This window comes from Pavona decussata, unplaced genomic scaffold (assembly GCF_977016875.1).
Source record: "Pavona decussata unplaced genomic scaffold, jaPavDecu1.1 SCAFFOLD_143, whole genome shotgun sequence".
NCBI lineage: Eukaryota > Metazoa > Cnidaria > Anthozoa > Scleractinia > Agariciidae > Pavona > Pavona decussata.
In genome coordinates this window covers 690,976-709,149 of record NW_028145556.1, presented here as the reverse complement: position 1 = coordinate 709,149, position 18,174 = coordinate 690,976, and the positions used below count along the sequence as shown (strand labels likewise).

At 36.8% G+C, this 18,174-nt stretch overlaps 1 protein-coding gene across 3 annotated transcripts in view; it reads right to left on the bottom strand.

The window, feature by feature from the left end:
* LOC146466468 (uncharacterized) overlaps window positions 1–14,763 on the bottom strand; it is a 29,143-nt gene extending 14,380 nt beyond the window's left edge. For 2 of the 3 annotated variants that reach the window (XR_014867977.1, XM_085127205.1), the window contains exons 1-16: window positions 14,633–14,763; window positions 12,522–12,700; window positions 11,107–11,169; window positions 10,906–10,940; window positions 9,611–9,739; window positions 8,783–8,848; window positions 7,976–8,096; window positions 6,957–7,049; window positions 6,195–6,355; window positions 5,762–5,847; window positions 4,588–4,671; window positions 3,933–3,995; window positions 3,276–3,317; window positions 2,000–2,035; window positions 1,570–1,661; window positions 662–698 (exon numbers count right to left, since the gene is read on the bottom strand). Coding sequence is in view for 2 of the 3 variants with exons in the window: in XM_085127205.1 (XP_084983331.1) it covers window positions 662–698; window positions 1,570–1,661; window positions 2,000–2,035; window positions 3,276–3,317; window positions 3,933–3,995; window positions 4,588–4,671; window positions 5,762–5,847; window positions 6,195–6,355; window positions 6,957–7,049; window positions 7,976–8,096; window positions 8,783–8,848; window positions 9,611–9,739; window positions 10,906–10,940; window positions 11,107–11,169; window positions 12,522–12,662 (1,249 nt within the window). In the remaining variant the exon portion in view is untranslated. The remainder of the gene's footprint in view (window positions 1–661; window positions 699–1,569; window positions 1,662–1,999; window positions 2,036–3,275; window positions 3,318–3,932; window positions 3,996–4,587; window positions 4,672–5,761; window positions 5,848–6,194; window positions 6,356–6,956; window positions 7,050–7,975; window positions 8,097–8,782; window positions 8,849–9,610; window positions 9,740–10,905; window positions 10,941–11,106; window positions 11,170–12,521; window positions 12,701–14,632) is intronic. The other variant, XM_085127206.1, reaches the window with a different exon arrangement.
* Between the last annotated feature and the right edge of the window lie 3,411 nt (window positions 14,764–18,174).

The window sequence follows — 18,174 nt, the reverse complement described above, 5'->3', positions numbered from 1 at the left end:
ATGGAAAAAAGGGCAGCTGCCTCGAGCAGACGAACATAGGAAATGGGGAAAGCATTGCACAAAACGCATTTTTTTATACAGCAAGCAAAACGTGAAGTCTGATGTCAAACAATTTTCGTAAAAAAAAACAACAACAACAACAAATTTGAGTTATAAATTGGAAAACTTGAGATGCTAGGTAAAAGATTATTCTCTTGAAATCGAAAGGATATAACTGAGATGAAAAAGGTGCAGTAGTGTTAATTTTCGATTCTTTCCATGCTCCTTTACGAAAAAAGTTTTTTGGCAATAAAGGTGAAATTAACCATGCCTTAATTTTTGTAATCTATTTGTCTGTGAAACCCAGCCAAAGTCTACAGAAGAATTTTAAGAGAAATGTATGGAAAACTCACTTTTAGCCTAGCTCTGCAAGTTTTGCCAGAAAGAAATAGTTTCCTGGTACCTTAATTTTAAAATTCATAATTTTCTGGGATGTCAAGTTTCACAAAAATTGCCTGTAACTGGGTTTATATTTCCCTCATTCGAACACTGTATTTCATGCCCAGTATTTGTTGCAAAGTGAAGATTTTTTATCGCAAAAAGGTTTATGGTCACAGAAGGATTTAGGTGTACAAATCTACAGTTTATATTTCCGTTACTGAATTGTATTAAGATGCAGCACCTTTTTCACATTGCTGATGATACTCTGGATCACTATCCTACAACATAAAATTTCAACAATTAGAAAACACAGCATTTACTCACCATTGAATGAGTGCAATATCAGAGAGATTAAGAATTACTTTTCCGCCAAACGGCAGAAGAGACCACGTGACCATGTTTATCCTACATTTGCCGCTCGCTGTTTTCAGTTTCTCAGTAAAATTGAGTAGTTTAGCATCAAAGGCCAGGATTATTATACACTATTCTCATTTATGCGCTTATTTTTTCAATAAACTGACAAAAACGCGAATCTCACATTTGCCGTAAACGCGATTCCTACTTCTCTCTATTGACTGCTTTTTAAACTGCGCATTTTTAAGTATTTTTCTCATAGAAGAAGAGTAATTTTTCTCAGTTGCCTGTCGAATATAAATACGGAGATGCATAAACCTGGCACTAGACGAATAAAACTATCAAGAAAGAGAGAGCACAACAATATTAGCATGGCGGGAAAATCTTTGAAAGAGTTTCAACTCAACAAAATGACAAGTGTTCTTCGTGTTTTGAGTCTACTAAGTAAGTAGAAACCGACTCAAAAGAAAGCGATTTAACCCGTTAGATCAGTCTCAGATCAGTTTATCTTGCTGTAATATGATCTGTGAGAACAGGGCCTAAAATGTGGCCAAGAAAATGGAAATATACGAGATGAAAGTTTTGTCGCCAGGTAACAGTTCTTCAGTCTTTAGTTCGTCTGTTTTACGCGTCTTTCGTTTACCTTGGTTCCTTTAATATTCATCCCAGACAAATTATGCCGTCTTTTAAGTCAAATATTGACATTGTCAACAATGCGAGCTACATCTGCATTGCTGTCGACAGTTAATTTTACATTAGCAGCGTATAAATGCAGGACTGTTCATTTTAATATACCTTAAAGTACTTCCAGTCTATTCCAAGAGTTATGCCATCCAGAGATGCGATGTCATCAAATCCATCAAGAGTCACGTCTGGTTGGCAGAGAGCTGAGCAGAACAAAACTGTATTACTAACTGCCATGCTAAAATTAATGTATTTTCCGCTTGTCAAGGTTGTGTTTTTTTTTTCCTAACTTCCTCATGGTTGCAATTGGGAGAATTTGTTTAAACATCAAGACATTTTACCTTGAGTGGTCATTTCCTTTATTCTCATAACTTGCATGTTTCATCAAGTAGTGATGTTGTAAAGAGAAATTATTCAATTTTAAAGAGTTAAGCGGCTTTTGAAAAACCCGTCGCGATCACAAAAGTTAAGCTAAGCAGATAACTTTGCCAATATCCGTAATACAGAAATCATTTTAAAAAACCTTGACACACAGACTCACTTTTTGGGTCATTGCTGTCTTTCCCCGCTATGTATCCTGCCGTACAAGAAAGTGAAAAATAGTTACAAAAAAAGGTTACAAAATGTCTTACCTACCACTTACAACACAGTTTTGCTTTTTAAATGTGTAGTGTATGTTTTCAGCTTCACCTCTGATGAGGAAAGCTCAATTGCCTGTTTGGATTCGAGAGAAGAAACCGATACTAAACACGCAGTCTAATTCTATCCCTGCGAAACTATTTGTTTAACCTCTTAGCTTATTTACTGTCACAGTTATCACGCTTCATTGTACTGAACATTGTAAAGGACAATTATTTAAGGTTACCCTATACCTTCAGAGGTGTCTTCAGAGGTGTCTCGCGTCCAAGCGATGTTGCGCGTCCGGTTTAAAGCTTATAGAGCTGGCTATCAAACTAAACCAAGAATTTAAAAAAAAATAAATTGCCGAATTTTTAGCGCTGTTTTCTCGAATCAATTTTTTTCACTTGGAGGAGCCACTTCAAAGACGTAAAACTCAAAAGGAATTTGTTGGTTTGCCTTCAAATTTGGACAGTAGCTAGTTTAACATATAAACAACAAAAACGTGTCTACGAATTTTTTCTTTCGCAATATTTTTTCTCCGCGAGCGATTTTTGTACGATCACTCCACATTTTTTTCATCCTATTTCCAAAATATTCTATAACTTTTCATTGCGATTGAATTTGGCAAAACGCAGACACCTTTTTTTAGCGCTTTGGGTCCGGAAACTGAGGAGCAAATTAAACTAGCGAAAAACAAAATTCGCTTTGACTTGTAGCTTCATTTTATTTCAAAATTCTTGGTATAGTTTGATAGTCAGCTCTATAAGCTTTAATTTGATATAGGGGTTTAGATATCTACAGTTTAAACTGAACGCGCTACATGGCTTAAACGCGAGACACCTCTGAAGGTATAGGGTAACCTTAAGCACTTACCATTGTTAGTATTCCTTAATTTTATTCTATTTACGCTAGAAAGTCTTTGTCAACTTCATGTATACAGTAGTTTATCAACCATTATTTTTAAGCTTGAGAATGATGCCATGATGAGATCGAAACATCGCGCAACTTTTACACTTTTTTCATCGTTAATTGTACCATGCTCCTTGCCACTTCACGCTAGACTAATGTTGCACCAATTAATTATGGCCGATATAACCCTGTTCAAATTGGGCATGGATTATACCATACATTAACTACACGCTTCAAGCTAAACATTGAACAATTAACTTTTAAGAGACCTGCAATCCAGTACCTACCATACACTAGAGCGACATCCCTCACGCTAGCACAAAGTGGACCTGGTGACGTCAACGAGTGAACAAAATGTAATGTAAGAGTACGTAGTTTTAATTCAGACGGTCGATAGCAACACGTGACTCGTTGTTTCCGTGGTTTCCTTCGATTGGCAGTTGTTACCGGTTACATTATTTTTCAAGCCTGTACATGTTTTCCCGCGCTTAGCACCGGACCGGTTTCATGCTTTCTCACGCTTGGCATCGGTTGCATGTTTTCCCGCCTTTGACACAATGCATTTCAGATTGCTTTTTTGTTATATTAGCTCAAATTCACCGGAGTTTTTGCATGTGCATGGTCTTGAATTCCTTCAGAAAACGGATTATAACGTTGCTTCATTGTTTTATCCGCTGTTTTACGCTACGTTTCTGCAAACGAAGCGCAAAGCAGTGGATTAAAATATTTGAGCGATGTTTTCTGAAGGATTTGAAAGCCACATTCAGTAAACTTCAGTGAATCCAAGCTAAAACAACAAAAAGCGATGTGAAACGCATTTAGGTCAGTTATGCTCTCAGTCCTTTGCGGTTTCATTATATTGGAGTGGCCCAGCAGTTTTTGGAAAACCATATTTTCGAGCACCAAATGGACATTGGATTCATACAGTAAACCGGCCAACTCACCAGTGCAACTGACAGTGTGTGCAAGAGGTACTTCTCCACTTGTACTTACACGACCACATGACGCTAAATGCAGGAGAAAGAATTAACAGTTAGATTATTCATTAAATCTGATTCTCTAGAAGACACACCAATGTTTGAATGTAATCATGTAGTCATGTCTACAGTGCACATGAACATTTGCAGACATAATAAGCACTCTATAAAATTAAATTATTGTTGTTGTTATTTATTACTACTATTATGTCTATTTTATTGAATAACTTTTCAGTTTACAATTTGTTCTGAAACCTGCTGCGGACAGTGTCTAGGCAACAGTTCCTGGACTGGGAAATTATTATTATTATGCGCAGTAAAACTATCTGTATGCACAGTATAAGAAGCACCACAGGGCGCGTAGCGTAACCTGTGAGCCAAGCGAAACTTAAAATAGCACGTGAATAAATCAGTAAAATATATATACATGTATAAAAAATATAAAATATATAAAAAATATATAAAAGCCAAAGTCTAAAAATATAAAATATTATATAATATAAAATAATAATAATATTATTATTATTATTATTATTATTATTATTGTTTTGATCAAATTTATATATCTTTCAAGTACACTGACATCACAATTTATGGATAGCATAAAGATACTTGCATATACCTTTAATTCCCACAATTCCACACACCGCAGCTGGAATACGTATAGATCCTCCCCCATCTGTACCTAATGCTACTGGACACAGGCCTGGGAAAGTCAGGATTAATATTGTATTAAGCTCTCATTACTTCAAGTAAAACGTATAACACAAATAAACATACAAGCTGGACACCATGAGCAGGCAATGGTACCTACCTACCATATGGCACAAGATTTTTCACAGGTACTTCTATAATTTTTGTTACGTCTCGTGTGAAATCACCAAATATTGAAAATAACTTGCCATGAAAAATTGTTCACACTATTCTGTTTTCTTCAAAAATATATCCACCAAAACTTCTCCAGAAGTTATTATTACTTCAGACCGACTGTGAGGACAAGTGACCTTTACCTGTATAATATTAATTTTGACAACCTACAGAACAGTTGATGTAAATCCGAGTGGTTTGTTATTTTGTCAACTTGCTGAGCACACAGTATCAAAAAAATTAGTTTTCATGCTGAAAACATCAGTATCGTCAACTAGCCAAACTAGGATTAGTTTGCTCAAAAACATAAAAGATATTAAATTGAACTCCGACAAAAAAATTTATCCACATCATATGGTTGGTAGCCCTGAATTCTGAATGTCAGCTCCGATCCTAAAGGTTGTACAGTACACTGTATTCAACACTAAGTTTTGTTCCAGTGATAAAATGTGCTAGTCAGCCTAAATCAGCAGCATTGATATAATACTAACTAACAATAATAGTATTGCAAGGAAATTTAGTGGTCTGTAAACTTTATTGTTTTCTTTTGAGCATCAGACTACCGGTAATAAATTTCAAACTTTAAAAACTCAATGTTTTTTTTAAACTGTACAAAATTTAACTTATACATACATGTTTAATTAATCAAACTAAAGACTTAAAATAATGTTTAACAAAGCCTTCTACAGGAAAATTATCCCAAACTGATAACCCAGGGGTAAGTAAGACGTGTCCCTTTCTCAGTTTACTAGCCCACTCTGAGGGTACATTTGTACTGGTCTTGGCCAAGTACAGTGTTCATGCAAGCTTTATTGTCAAGCACTGCAAGCTGTTCTCCTGATCAACCTTGTAGTTTTGTATTTTCATGTTAATAGCACACCCTCATGACAGTTAGTTAGGAGAATTAGTATTTTAGTCATCTCATTTACCTGCCGCTACTGCTGCCGCTGACCCACTTGAGCTTCCACCAGTGTAATAATTCACATTGTATGGATTCCTTGGAGTCCCATGGAGCCTGTTTACATAATATATTTACAAGGAGGGTGAACAATCAAAAGTTTAAAATTTCCTGGAATATTATGTAAACTATAGGCATAACTATTTAACCCACCAACCCATAAATTACTTCAACCATGGTTTACCATCTAAACCACTAGAGCTGTCGAGTAGTACGATAAAGTTGTTGTTGTTGTTGTTGCTGTTGCTAGTAGCTGCATGCTCATGATTAAGATTGGAGGTAACTTGATTCTCCTGTGTAAAATGATTACTAAACTTTCCTGCTTAAATTATATTCACAATTTTTAAACCATGACTTAACAAGGTGTCATACTCAGGTAATATACAATATTATGTTCAAGTTACCTATTTGGATTATTTCCAGTAGTACCAATTCCTAGCTCATGCATGTTTGATATGCCAATGATTATTGCGCCTCCATCTCTCAGTTTTTTCACGATCGTGGCATCTTCTGTGGCAGGTGTGCTGCCCATAAATGTTGTACCACAACGAGTACGATACGGCACCTTAAAAATGGTAAAGAAATCACTACAATACCTGTAAAGTAGCAATTATATATGCAGCTGAACCAGAAAACATCCATGAGTGCCCAGATTAATGAAGTGTCAGCAGGTATATTTTAGTAACAAATACACCTATGTTGCAAGTGAATTCAGTGTTAATATTTAGGACAAAGACATTGTCCAAAAAACCAAGCTCTCTACATTATGCAGTGTACATAAATCTGGGTTTGACTTCATTAGAAAGTATATATAATGGTTGTAAATCAAATTCATTATTTTGGCAGTTTATAAAAATAATTTAATGGTGTAGTACTTTAGTGGAGAGTCAAGAGTCTGGACTTGAGGACAACAGAGATGGGAAACTGCATGAAGATTCACAAATGGTACAGGACTTCAACTGACAGTGGAGAGTCTGGACTGGAGGGATGTGACATTCTCGACTCTCCACTAATATTAAAAGTACATGTAATATACCATGAAAGATTATATATTGCTAAAAATATAGACTATTATACTATTAATGACTTCATGTACTTGAAGGATTTTCAGACTAGTATAGGAAAAAAAAGCATATAAAAGACCGCTCATCACCATAGCAACTAACCACATCAAACTCTTCCTTCACAGCAACAGGGACCCCATCCATGAAAGACAAGGGATTACCTTCTGCATATCGCTTGGTGGAAGCTGCTGCCATCTGAAGATAAAAGACCGCACTGTGCTATAATAAGCTAAGTAGTTAACCATTAATTTATGCCCCAATATTGGCATGCATATTCTTATGCCTAAAAATGTAAATATATATTAAGGACCTTTTAAGACAATTCATTATTGATGTAAAGAAGAAGTGTAATACATTAACATCCTTATCGTTTGATTACCCCATATTTTAAAAGCTTATAAAACTTGCAACCAATTTTTGTCTTGAGAATGATAAATATTCGAACCTATAAGAGCTGAACCGATCACTTGACCGAACTAGTAATCGGAGGGTTATAGGTTCGACTACTGATAGGAGCACTTGGATTTCATTTTTCTGAGAAAAAGCCTGTGTCATTCGTGCTCATTTATTCACCAGGCTTAAAATATTCCATCACATTTATTTCAATTTTTGTCCTATAGTTAGACTTTTTGGGTTGTATTAAAAGGAATGAAATTGACCTGAAATCTAAAGTTGCAACAATAATTAAGCTAAGAAATTATGGGAGGCAATATTTAGGCCACTTTCAGAAGTTGAGCAAGGGACTAGGTCAAGTTGCAAATTTTATCTAATTTATAACTGGACACTACCATATGAAAGATCACGTTAAGATTAGTCATTCAGTACTGTTTAGTTGAATAACAACCAAGTTATGGACATTCAACGTAGGAAGAACGCTTCCTAATACGGATTTGAGTCGAGATTTTATGGGACTTGTAGTGGATGGGTCGATGGATCTTGGGACATACATCTGGCATCCCTTGCAGATTTTTTTTGCAGGGGCCGATGACATGACAAAGAGAGAGAGAGAGCCTGGGATCGAGATTGGCCTGGGCTTGTTTGGTGACATCAAACGCACTCTCTAATCTATGATAAAATGTAATCATAATATAATCATATACAGAACCTTGACTATTATTTACCTTTAAAATGTCCTCCTTGTTGTGCTGGACTATTGCTCTCAATTTAGGAGTCTGTTTCTCTGAGTCTTTTATGACCTCAATCACTTTCTCAGCTATTTGTAAAGGAGTTACCTTCTGCAACCTTCAAAAATAAAATTCAAAATATAATATGGCTCTCGGAAAGTAAGCCCCTTCAAAACTTTAAATTATAGGCCAAATCTCTGATGCAAACAACCTTACAATAAAAAGCCCTCCTGAATCAGTGGCCTATGGTCTGTTTAGGTTAGCTTATTTTCCATATCACAAAGTTCAACAGGGACTATGCCTACAGTAACTGTAGATACTTTAACATCTCCTATAATATTATATAAGTGTGAGAAGGTTTGCAGAAAAAAATATGGCTTTAGTTAATTTTACCACCAGTGACGTGGTAAGCAATTTGATCCCTTGACCTCCAATTCTGCAGTCTAGTGCTTACGAGGCAGGAGTTTAATATCAATATTTTTATAAGAATTCTGAAAAAAAAAAATCAAACTTGTTTCCAAATACCAGTATACTGATGATACCCCATATACCCCCTCTACTCCCCTCCTCAAATTAAAACAATGTGCTGTTGTGAATTTTGTGGTTTAAATCTGTTTTTGGTTCTAAACCAAACCAATTTTTCAAACCAGCATAATTGTTATAACAATTTACCTAATTACCTTCTCAGGTTCAGTGCTACAATCTTGAACAAAGAATTTAACTAAGATCAAACTGGTTTCAATTGATAACTCTCAAACCAAAAAAAATTTAACCCACAACATTTATATGTAACATTACTAGTACCTGTATTGCTTTGTAAGGTCTGGAATGGTCACGAACTTGAAAGAATCCTTACAAGCGTTATCGTTGCTGTGAGATAGAAACAAACATGACTTATTTTAATTAACACTTGGCAAGATAGGCAACCTTTAAAATAGTCCACCAGTCTTACATGTACATATATTTGGCGGAAGGAGAGGGGAGAAGAGGAGAGGGGGAGGGAGGAGAGGGAAGGGAAGGGAAGGGAGGGGGGGCTTATATTTGGAATAAGTAAAATATAAGATGGAACTATTGATTTTGTTTATGCTGGCCTTTGATTACATTGCTTATTTGCTAGAACAAAAGCTAGATGTCTGGGGTGAGCAAGGTGCTTCCTGTCAGCATAGGCTGGATGCGTGGGGCGAATTTCTTAAATTCAAATAAAAATTAAAACTGCTCCTGCCAATAGAACTGGGCTTCCAGGTTAAAAATTTGCCCTTATCCAAGGAATTTTCTTTAAAATCATAGCCAGATGTTAGGAAAAAAAACCTTTTTTTTTTTCAAGTAAACTTATAGGCCACATGGAAAAAATAGACCAATGTACAGTTCCAGAAAACATCCATGATACCCCCATGGAAGGTTTTTTTGATTTGCACCCCCATCCCCACACCGCCCCCTCCCCCACCCAGGAAATTTCAGTTTTGCTTTATACTTTGCTTCTAAAATTTTGGCTTCTAAGACCCCCCTCCCCCTAGGAATTTCCGATGACCTTCCATGGGGTGGGTATGGATTTTTTCAGGAACTACACGATCATAACAAAACTTATTTCGGAAGTTATACCCTGAGACTTTCATTTAATATAATATTTAATACCTTTTCTCCAACAAACTATCAAAGTCCACAGAGGAGTGATTCTTGGTCTGTGGAGATGGTTCAGCCAATGGAAACAATGTTGGAGCATCAGGGATTCGAAGGTGAATAAGCAGGCCGAACTCTGCCTTCCTATAAAGTTTGGCAAAAGAAAAAACATATAAAACAAGACGCTTTTTAGAGCGTTACACGGGATGCTTGGGTCGATGTTAAAGCATTAATTTTTAATTGAACGGCTGATTACCTGTTGGAGTTCGAGATCGTTGATTGCATGAATTAATGATGACTTTTTAGTAGTTATAGTTATCAATCGATTTTATTAGCTGTTAATGATATCATGAGAAAAAACCTTATCATCAGCGCTAATTATATTCTGGTAAGTTGTTTTCATCAAGAAAACAGAAAGACAAACAGACACAAGGCTTAATTAATCCTAAATGAAAAACTTTAGTAAAAATTGACAAACAAACCTAGTTTACTTTTTTGTTAGGTTGATTTAATACCAGTTGCACAAGTTAGGCATCAGTTCGACAAAGAGCAGCGTCACGCACCAATAACAATCTTAAACTATGACCTCTAGTTTATTTCCTTTGCATTGAATTATTCCATCTGTTTGTCATAGCATAATTTCTTCACTGTGAACTCTCCAATTTCCACTGTTTAAACTGTTGAGTACTACTTAGAAGTTATTCTTTTAAGAACAACAACAACAATTTATAATTATGGGAAAAGACAAATTCTTTCAAGTTACCACTTTAAAAAGGTTTGTTTTCTTTCTACAAATGGCATATTAGAGTCTTAAAAGAATAACGTTTAAGTAGTACTCAACAGTTTAAACAGTGGAAATTGGAGAGTTCACGGTGAAGAAATTATGCTATGACAAACAGATGGAATAAATGTTAAATTCATGGATGTGGCCGCCATTTTGAAAGAAAGCCTTTTCTATTGTGGCTTAACACTGTATGTGATGTCACACAGGTAAGGATGAGTGGGTCCCCTCCCTCGCAATATACGCACTGATAATTAATGGATTTTGATTGGGCTGTTTTTGTTGAAGACAATCAGAACAATAGATCCCTTCTAGGCTGGGAGAGAGCAGAGTTTAATCCAGGATTAGCAAATAAATTAATGTGCAGATTTGTAGCTACCATGAAGGGAAAAAAAACCCAGCCCAATTTTAGACACAGACTGCCCTCAGGGCATGCTGCGTAATTAAAAGAATCTCATCAGTGCAAAAATCAACAAATCAATGAAAGGCTCTGACTGGAAATTAAAATGAAGAAATGTGCATCACTCACCTAAAAGCCATATTTCTTAATACTTCTCCAACACCCTGAAACAATATTTCAAGTCAAATGGTAAATATAATTATGTTAATTTCTAATTGAAATTATAATTATAATTGGGAAGAAAGGGAAAGGTAAATGTTACATGCAAATATGAGCCTTCATAAATCAGTTTAAATCATTACAATTTTTTCCTGCTGTTTAATTACTTACAGTTCTAGCCAGCCATTTCATGAACATAAATTTTTTTCCTGCCAACCTTGGTATTTTTGCTGCCTGAAATCAAAGATACATGTACATGTATAAGAGGCACAAGGGTTAAGAGGCACTGATTTGAAAACTTCTGGGTAATATTGTAATGTAATGTACGTAAAATGTATCAGTCAATTCTATGAGTACCCATTTCCCCCCAACCCAGCATTAGTGGGGTATTTTTCCGCATTGTCCATTCCAAGGAACCGGGCATTAGTCTACCTTGGAGCATTTATCAGAGCCTTGTGATGTTCACTTTACAGCACTGTCACTTCCTTTCAATGGCAAGTTCATCCACAAACACAATTAATTTGCAATTAAATTTTCCTTAGGAGGATGAAGCATTAACTCTCACTGGAGCAATATAGATAGAGACATAACTTATTAAGACTTAGTTTGGGCTGAATTAACATTGATTTATTTAGAATGAAATATATTGTACAGTGAATGACAAAGGGGGGTCCAAATCAGCTCTATTTTGGTATTCAGGCTAGATATCATGGTTGTTTACCATTTACAAAACAATTTAGGAAATTCTTAGTTGGAATGGAAATTGAACACGACTTCTTGGGTCATCCCAATGTAAAATTTCCAGGAGAAACCAAACTTTTGAAGAAGGTAGTCATATTTTTCTGCTTGGGACATTCCAAATGGAAATCTGTTTTCCATTTACATGTCTCACATCTTTCATAAAATTTTCAGGCCTTTGGCTTTCACAGCAGTGCCATTAATATGACTGTGTCACAAGTTTTTACCGAAATTACAGTTTCTTGGGATAAATGGAACCTTTTCTACCCGGAAGGAAATTCCCAGCTAAAATTTCCAGAATTTTGTTTAGCACTTGCCCATTTTGGCAAATTTGGGAGAGAATCAGTTGACTGGGGAGTGCATTGGTGAGAGCACTCGCCTCCTACCAGTGTGATTCGGTTCAATTCCTGGACTTGGCGTCATATGTGGGTTGAGTTTGTTGATGGTTCTCGTCCTTGCTCCAAGAGGTTTCTGTCTGGGTACTCCAGTTTTTCCCCATCCTCAATACCAATATTCCAAACTTCCAATTCGATCTGGAGAGTGTCCCCAATAAGGTGCTTTACAGTAAATACAGTGATTTGTTTGTTTATTAAAATAATAATATTATTAAATCCAATGATAATATTGTTTAGTGAAAGTGATAGTATAAGTAATATGATGTCAAGTCATGTTTTAATAAATCCTGACTTTCATCTTTGTGGAGTGAAAAACTAAAAAAAATGCCTAACCAAAAGGCAACAGAGAGTTAGTAGATCATAGTCTACATAGATACAGTAATAGCATGGAAAATTTTCAATTTCTGCATTTTTTTTTTTTTTTGTGGGGATGTTTGATAACAGTTAACTTACATTGTGTCTCAAGTTATACTCAATAGGCCGATCTGGTTTGCCAAGCTGTCTGTCAACTAAGGGAGGTGGCGGCCAGATGAAATCGTAGAAGATCCACAGCAGCACTAACAATCCTACCACTGCTGACAGGACACCCAACATTCTTGAAAAATTCTTAGAAATGCCTGAACAAAGTTTGACTAAAAAGAACAAAGGCGCAAATTACAATAAGTCATCCACCAGCTGAATTATTTATAAACCTTAATCTTAGTTTAGTGTAATATTTAGTTTAGTTTTTATTCTTATAACCCTGATATTTGTAATGTAGTGTTTTTTGTGTATTAAAACAGCTTTTGTAAGTAATGTAGGTATTTAACATAAGTATATTTGTGAGCATTAATTGTAAGTATATATATAGGTATTGTTAGTACTTAGTACAGTAAGTATAATTTGTAACTATTGTAAGTAAGTGTTTAGTATTGTAAGTATTGTATTCTGTGTCATGTAAGGTTAATAAAAGATTGTGGTATAAAAAAAATAATTAATCCAAGCTAAGTGGAAACGTGTTTTTACTTGGAGTGGAAAAGAACTAGGTAAAGGTCAACCCGTTGGGATCAGTCGCATGTTTACAACAGGCTTCACTACTTAACAAGCAAATTAAGATGAATACATTGTCTTTAAATGAGATAAAGCACATACATGCGACTCAGTCACAGACCTGTTACAGTGGAGCTACATAATTACAGAACCATGGTTGATTTCACGCACCTGTCAATGTTAAGGATGGTGCCTACTAATACAGAGGTATTTTTACGCAGTTTGTTACTATGCGGGAAAAGCAGATCTTAGCATTAGGGCTATTGGAATCCAAAAAACAAAAATTGGGCATAACCACACATTTTTCTAAAGAGTGCTAACATACAAAGCAATGTATGGCATTTTTTATCAAAATGAAGCTTTATTATCTCTGAAAAATGCACGGTTACCCCCAGTTTTCTTTCTAAATACCAACAGCACTTGCTAAGTTCTGGCCTTTCCCTGCAAAATTTTAAACCGCACAAAAATATCCCTGTATTAGTAGGCACCACCCATAGGAAATCCAAGTATCTCGAGATGCGCAGAGCGTATACGCAGTAACAAAAGTAGGCAAGGGGAAGGTGGGACATTTGAACCTGACTGAGGTTATCTGTTCAAATGCTCCTGACTACAGGATATTTCTGGATCCAATGTCATTGAAAATTTGTTTGAAAATCTACTAAAATGATCAAAAGTCCCCACTAAAGGCCGTAAATTGTTGTTAAATCCCCCACCTGAGCACACCCCCACCCCAGCAGCATAACATTGACAGGTGCATAAGGTGTCTAATTTTTAAATTTTACACATAAGTTAAGTGCTCTATCTTTCCATGCTCTGACCCTCAATAAGTCAACTCCCTTTATTGGGGACACCCAAGGTACCGCAGTTAGTGTCCTTAACAGCGATAGTCTGTAGCGGGAATTTATTTCAGTCAAACGTCTGCAATTTATTTTTGCCGGGGATTTAACTGCTGTCCGTAATATCGGTGTGTCCGCAAGCGATATAGATTTGAAGCGAGGTGTCCGCAAGGCGAGAGTTGACTGTATTGACCCCTTGAACGGTAGTCGTCTGTAGCTAAACCCCCGGGAACCACAAATGTTTCACCAAGTGCGCCTGGGGTTGGAAATTGAAACATTCTGTGTGTCCAACTAACTATAATCCCTTATCGAAAAACTAAGGGTTTGGACCAAATTATAAGTCCAATATGTGCAGTGAAGTAGCAGCTCTAGCTATGGGAATAAGCTCCATATATAAACAGGGCAGGCCGGTGCTGTACGGGAATTCGCTGTACGTAGACTAGTGCACAAATGTCATGTTCTAAGGTACCCTTCATTTGATAAAATATTAAGCTCAGTTGCTAAAAAATATTTGGCCCCAATTTTTCCTTAGTGGAAAATTATTAAGCTTAATTACACTTTCATTTTTAATTTGTACCTTACATGATCGAAGATAATAATCAAGCTCGTTTCGATCGAAAACCGCAAGTGCACAGCCCTAATTATCAACTTAAGCTTATTTTAAAGCTTTTTAGCTAATATTTCAGATTCTCAGCTCACCTGGTTGTGAAAAGTATCACCAAAGTATATAAGCTGGAACGCACTCAGCTCAGCTCTCAGCCTCTGCAGGAACAGTTTCCAGTGCTGAACAATACCTTCGATTAATGATCAACCTCTGCCCCGCTGCCGACCCGCCGACGAAACCGCCGACCCGAGGCGATCCCCGAGGCGCCTTTTTGGACGTTTGCGCCTGCTTTCACTTTGCACAGTGGATTTCCATGGGCTGAATTCGTAGTTATTATTTGGGAGACGGGAGATAAGGGTCGGAAGGGTGGGGAGATTCATTGCACTCTTTTTTATAGTTTACCTGCCTGAGGTAGTTCAGCTTCCGAAAGTTGCTGTCATTACGCAACGCCGTTGCGAGACAAGTTTGTGCGTACACAAACCCCTTCGTAACTTTTCTCCCAACGAAAGATTACATTGCGAGTTGCAGATAGAGTGAACTAATCGCGGGACAATCTTTGATTTTTCGCAACGTTGCGAGATACGTTGCGGTGTGTAACATTTAATTTCTCTGCAACTTGCAATGCAGTGCTCTTGTCAGTGTTGCGCTGCAAGGTGTACTAAAATTTTTGTTATTACAATTTATGACAGTATGTAACGAAAAAAGGAGAAATAGGATGGATGAAATGTAAAAGATGAAACGGATGAGATGCAAAAGAGTCCAAGACCACAGATAAAAGCAAATCACCGTTCAAAAAGAATCGGAGTTACAATATGGTTGAAATTGAGCAAAAATACACGAGTAAATGTAAAAGTACATACATTTTATTAAGATCGATTTTGAGAAACATTTTAACGGGAAATTAATAAAACTGGCGAAAAAAAAGGTTACATGACGTTTCGACGACCTCATGATGACATGAGGTCGTCGAAACGTCATATAAGATTTTTTTTTCGTTAATCAATTTTCCTTTTAATTTTGGTTAACTGATACTGAATTAGAAAAAAATTGCCTCGCGTATAACGGCGCCTTAAGACGATTATTGAGGTACTTTTCAGTATAGACTTAATTAAACTGATATAAAAACGCACAAAAGAATGTTTAGACATGTTTCATTGTTTGGCTTGAGTACGGAACAAAGGCAAGAACTGATTCAGTTTAAATAGAATGCTTCATGGCTTTTATGCTCTCTAAAAGCAAGTCTCTCACGCAACCTAAGATTACGTAACTGTTAAAGCTTATTAAGGTTGTTTACATTCCAAGAAACAATTAACCCGGTCAAGCAAGACGCTGGACAGTGCCGACAACTTTTCCATCCGTGCAGTGCAGCGGTCATTTTGAGCGCAATGTTCGCATACGAAGTCCTTGGAGTTTTTCAGGAAAATTTCATAGTCCGGAGTTATTTTAGATCTTGACGAAGCAACAAATTTCCAGCTTTTGTTTGATGAAAGTGCACTGAACTTGTGGTTGCAAATAATAAAATATTTAAAAATTTGTTTGATGTTATGTCTGCGCATAAATTGCTTGTAATCAGCACCACACCACAATGAGGATAACTGTAAATAAATTGTTCTGTGTATTTCAATTATCAGCTCGCATAATAGGTGCACGTTACGGCCCCGTATGCAGATGCTCTTTGGGCTCGTCACGCATTCTTCCCCGAAGACGAGCCCAAAGGGCATCTGTTTTAGCCCTTGGGCCTATAGGAAACTGAAATCCTTTTTATCATCACAGATTAGAGTAAAATAACTACAGGTACCCCAGGCAGAACAGCCAAGTTCAGTTTCCCCTTGATAGTGATTAAAAAAGCAGAATTTTTCGAAAAACAAATGTTATGTAATTGCCGGGCTCCTGATTGCCGCAATTTTCAAGCTTTTTCAGCTTTTTGAATACATTATTCATATAAAAATGCCTCGAATGTTTTCAGGTGATTTCTCCTCCATGACTTTTCAGTACAAAGGTGTTTCTTCCCTGGGTTTCTTCAAAACCAAGGCACTGTTCAGTTTTTGTGCGAAAATCACATGCACTATACTGTCTCATATCAGACACGCTACTCTTGCATATTTTGGAGGCGTTCTTTTCTTTCATTCAGCAGCACTGGCCCTGGATATGGGCCAATAATGTTTTTGTTTCTAATGTCCCGGCATGAAAGGGGACACGCAGAAAAAAAAACAAACAAACAAACAAAACCCAAAACAAAACAAAAAAACAAGAAAACGTTCGTGATGTGGGGTAAGTCTCAATCTCGTACGGAGAGTCTTCCTTCCCCTCGACCAGCGGTCGGAAAACGAGTACAAGCGATGATCATTCAAATATATATCTAGCAGCTGTCTGTTTGCAATTAGCTACCCGATCGGTACTAGGGTCTACTAGACTATGAGACCCTGTTTCCATTTTCAAGCGTAAATTAAAGAAGTTTGTACCAGTGTTGTATCGTCGTAGAAGTGTGTTACACTTTTGGGTCTTCAGTAAAATGGATTTTGTATTTTATCGTTTTGGTTATTTTTCTTCTAAGATACTTACACATTCCTCATGAGCTACACTAAAATTCGAAGTACCGGTAATCATGGGCTCCGGCGGTAATATAAAGATTTCGTGCACATGCCGATTATGTATAAAAGCAAGTCTAGTCTCGCGGCTACGACACCCAAACTTGCAACTTGCCACCACCGCCACCTGCGCGCGCAGTCTATGTTAAAGATCCCCGAACCACCCAGTTGAATACTGCATAACTGAGGGTCGTACAGGGGGGGTCTCTTGCACGGTTCACGAACAGAAAAAATAGCAAATCACGGATCACAGAAATGAAAATTTTGTTTTCAATCTCTTCACGGGTCACGCAAAACCTTCAGGTCACGGATTACGAAGAATAATTCATTACATTCACGTTTCACGGGAAATAAAATCAGCTAATCACGCATCACGAAAATACCCCTGTACGACCCTCATAACTGTGTATTGATTTGTATGTCTTTTAAAATAATACTGCAAACTGATCCTTAAGCGGAGGAAAGACAGACACAAGCGGAATTATAAAATATAATTGATATATTTTCGTGTACTTGGCTGTGCAGTGGACGCCTTCATTCTGTCCCTAACAGTGAGTTGAACAACATAAACGTGATGTAGAGTTATAGACTTTGCACTGATGGGAGATTAATCATTAATCTCCCATAAAACGTCTATGAAATATAGCCATAAATGTGGAAATAAACTTCAGTAGCAATGTGGAGGGTCTCAATGAGGGTGTAGCTTTGACGGTTACGGTTAAATTTTAGGGCTTTTGACGGCTGACGATTATCAAGAAGAAATTTCTGCCAAGCTTTTTAATATTAACAATTGTTGTTTTCTGGTCAGAAACACGTTTTCAATGTAGTAAATCATTAATGTTTTGAAACCAGAAGTACTTCCAGACAGAAGTTAGTTGTGATGTCACTTTAGACGCAACTTAATTGGGAAAAGACCATAAAGTGAGTATATTTGGGAACGTGGAAACTAGTTTACTCGTTAAAACGATTCTTAGAGAGTCAGAAGTCCGGGATGAGCAGCTGAAATAGTGATATTTGAAAGACCTTAAAACCGTTTGACGGCAGGTAAT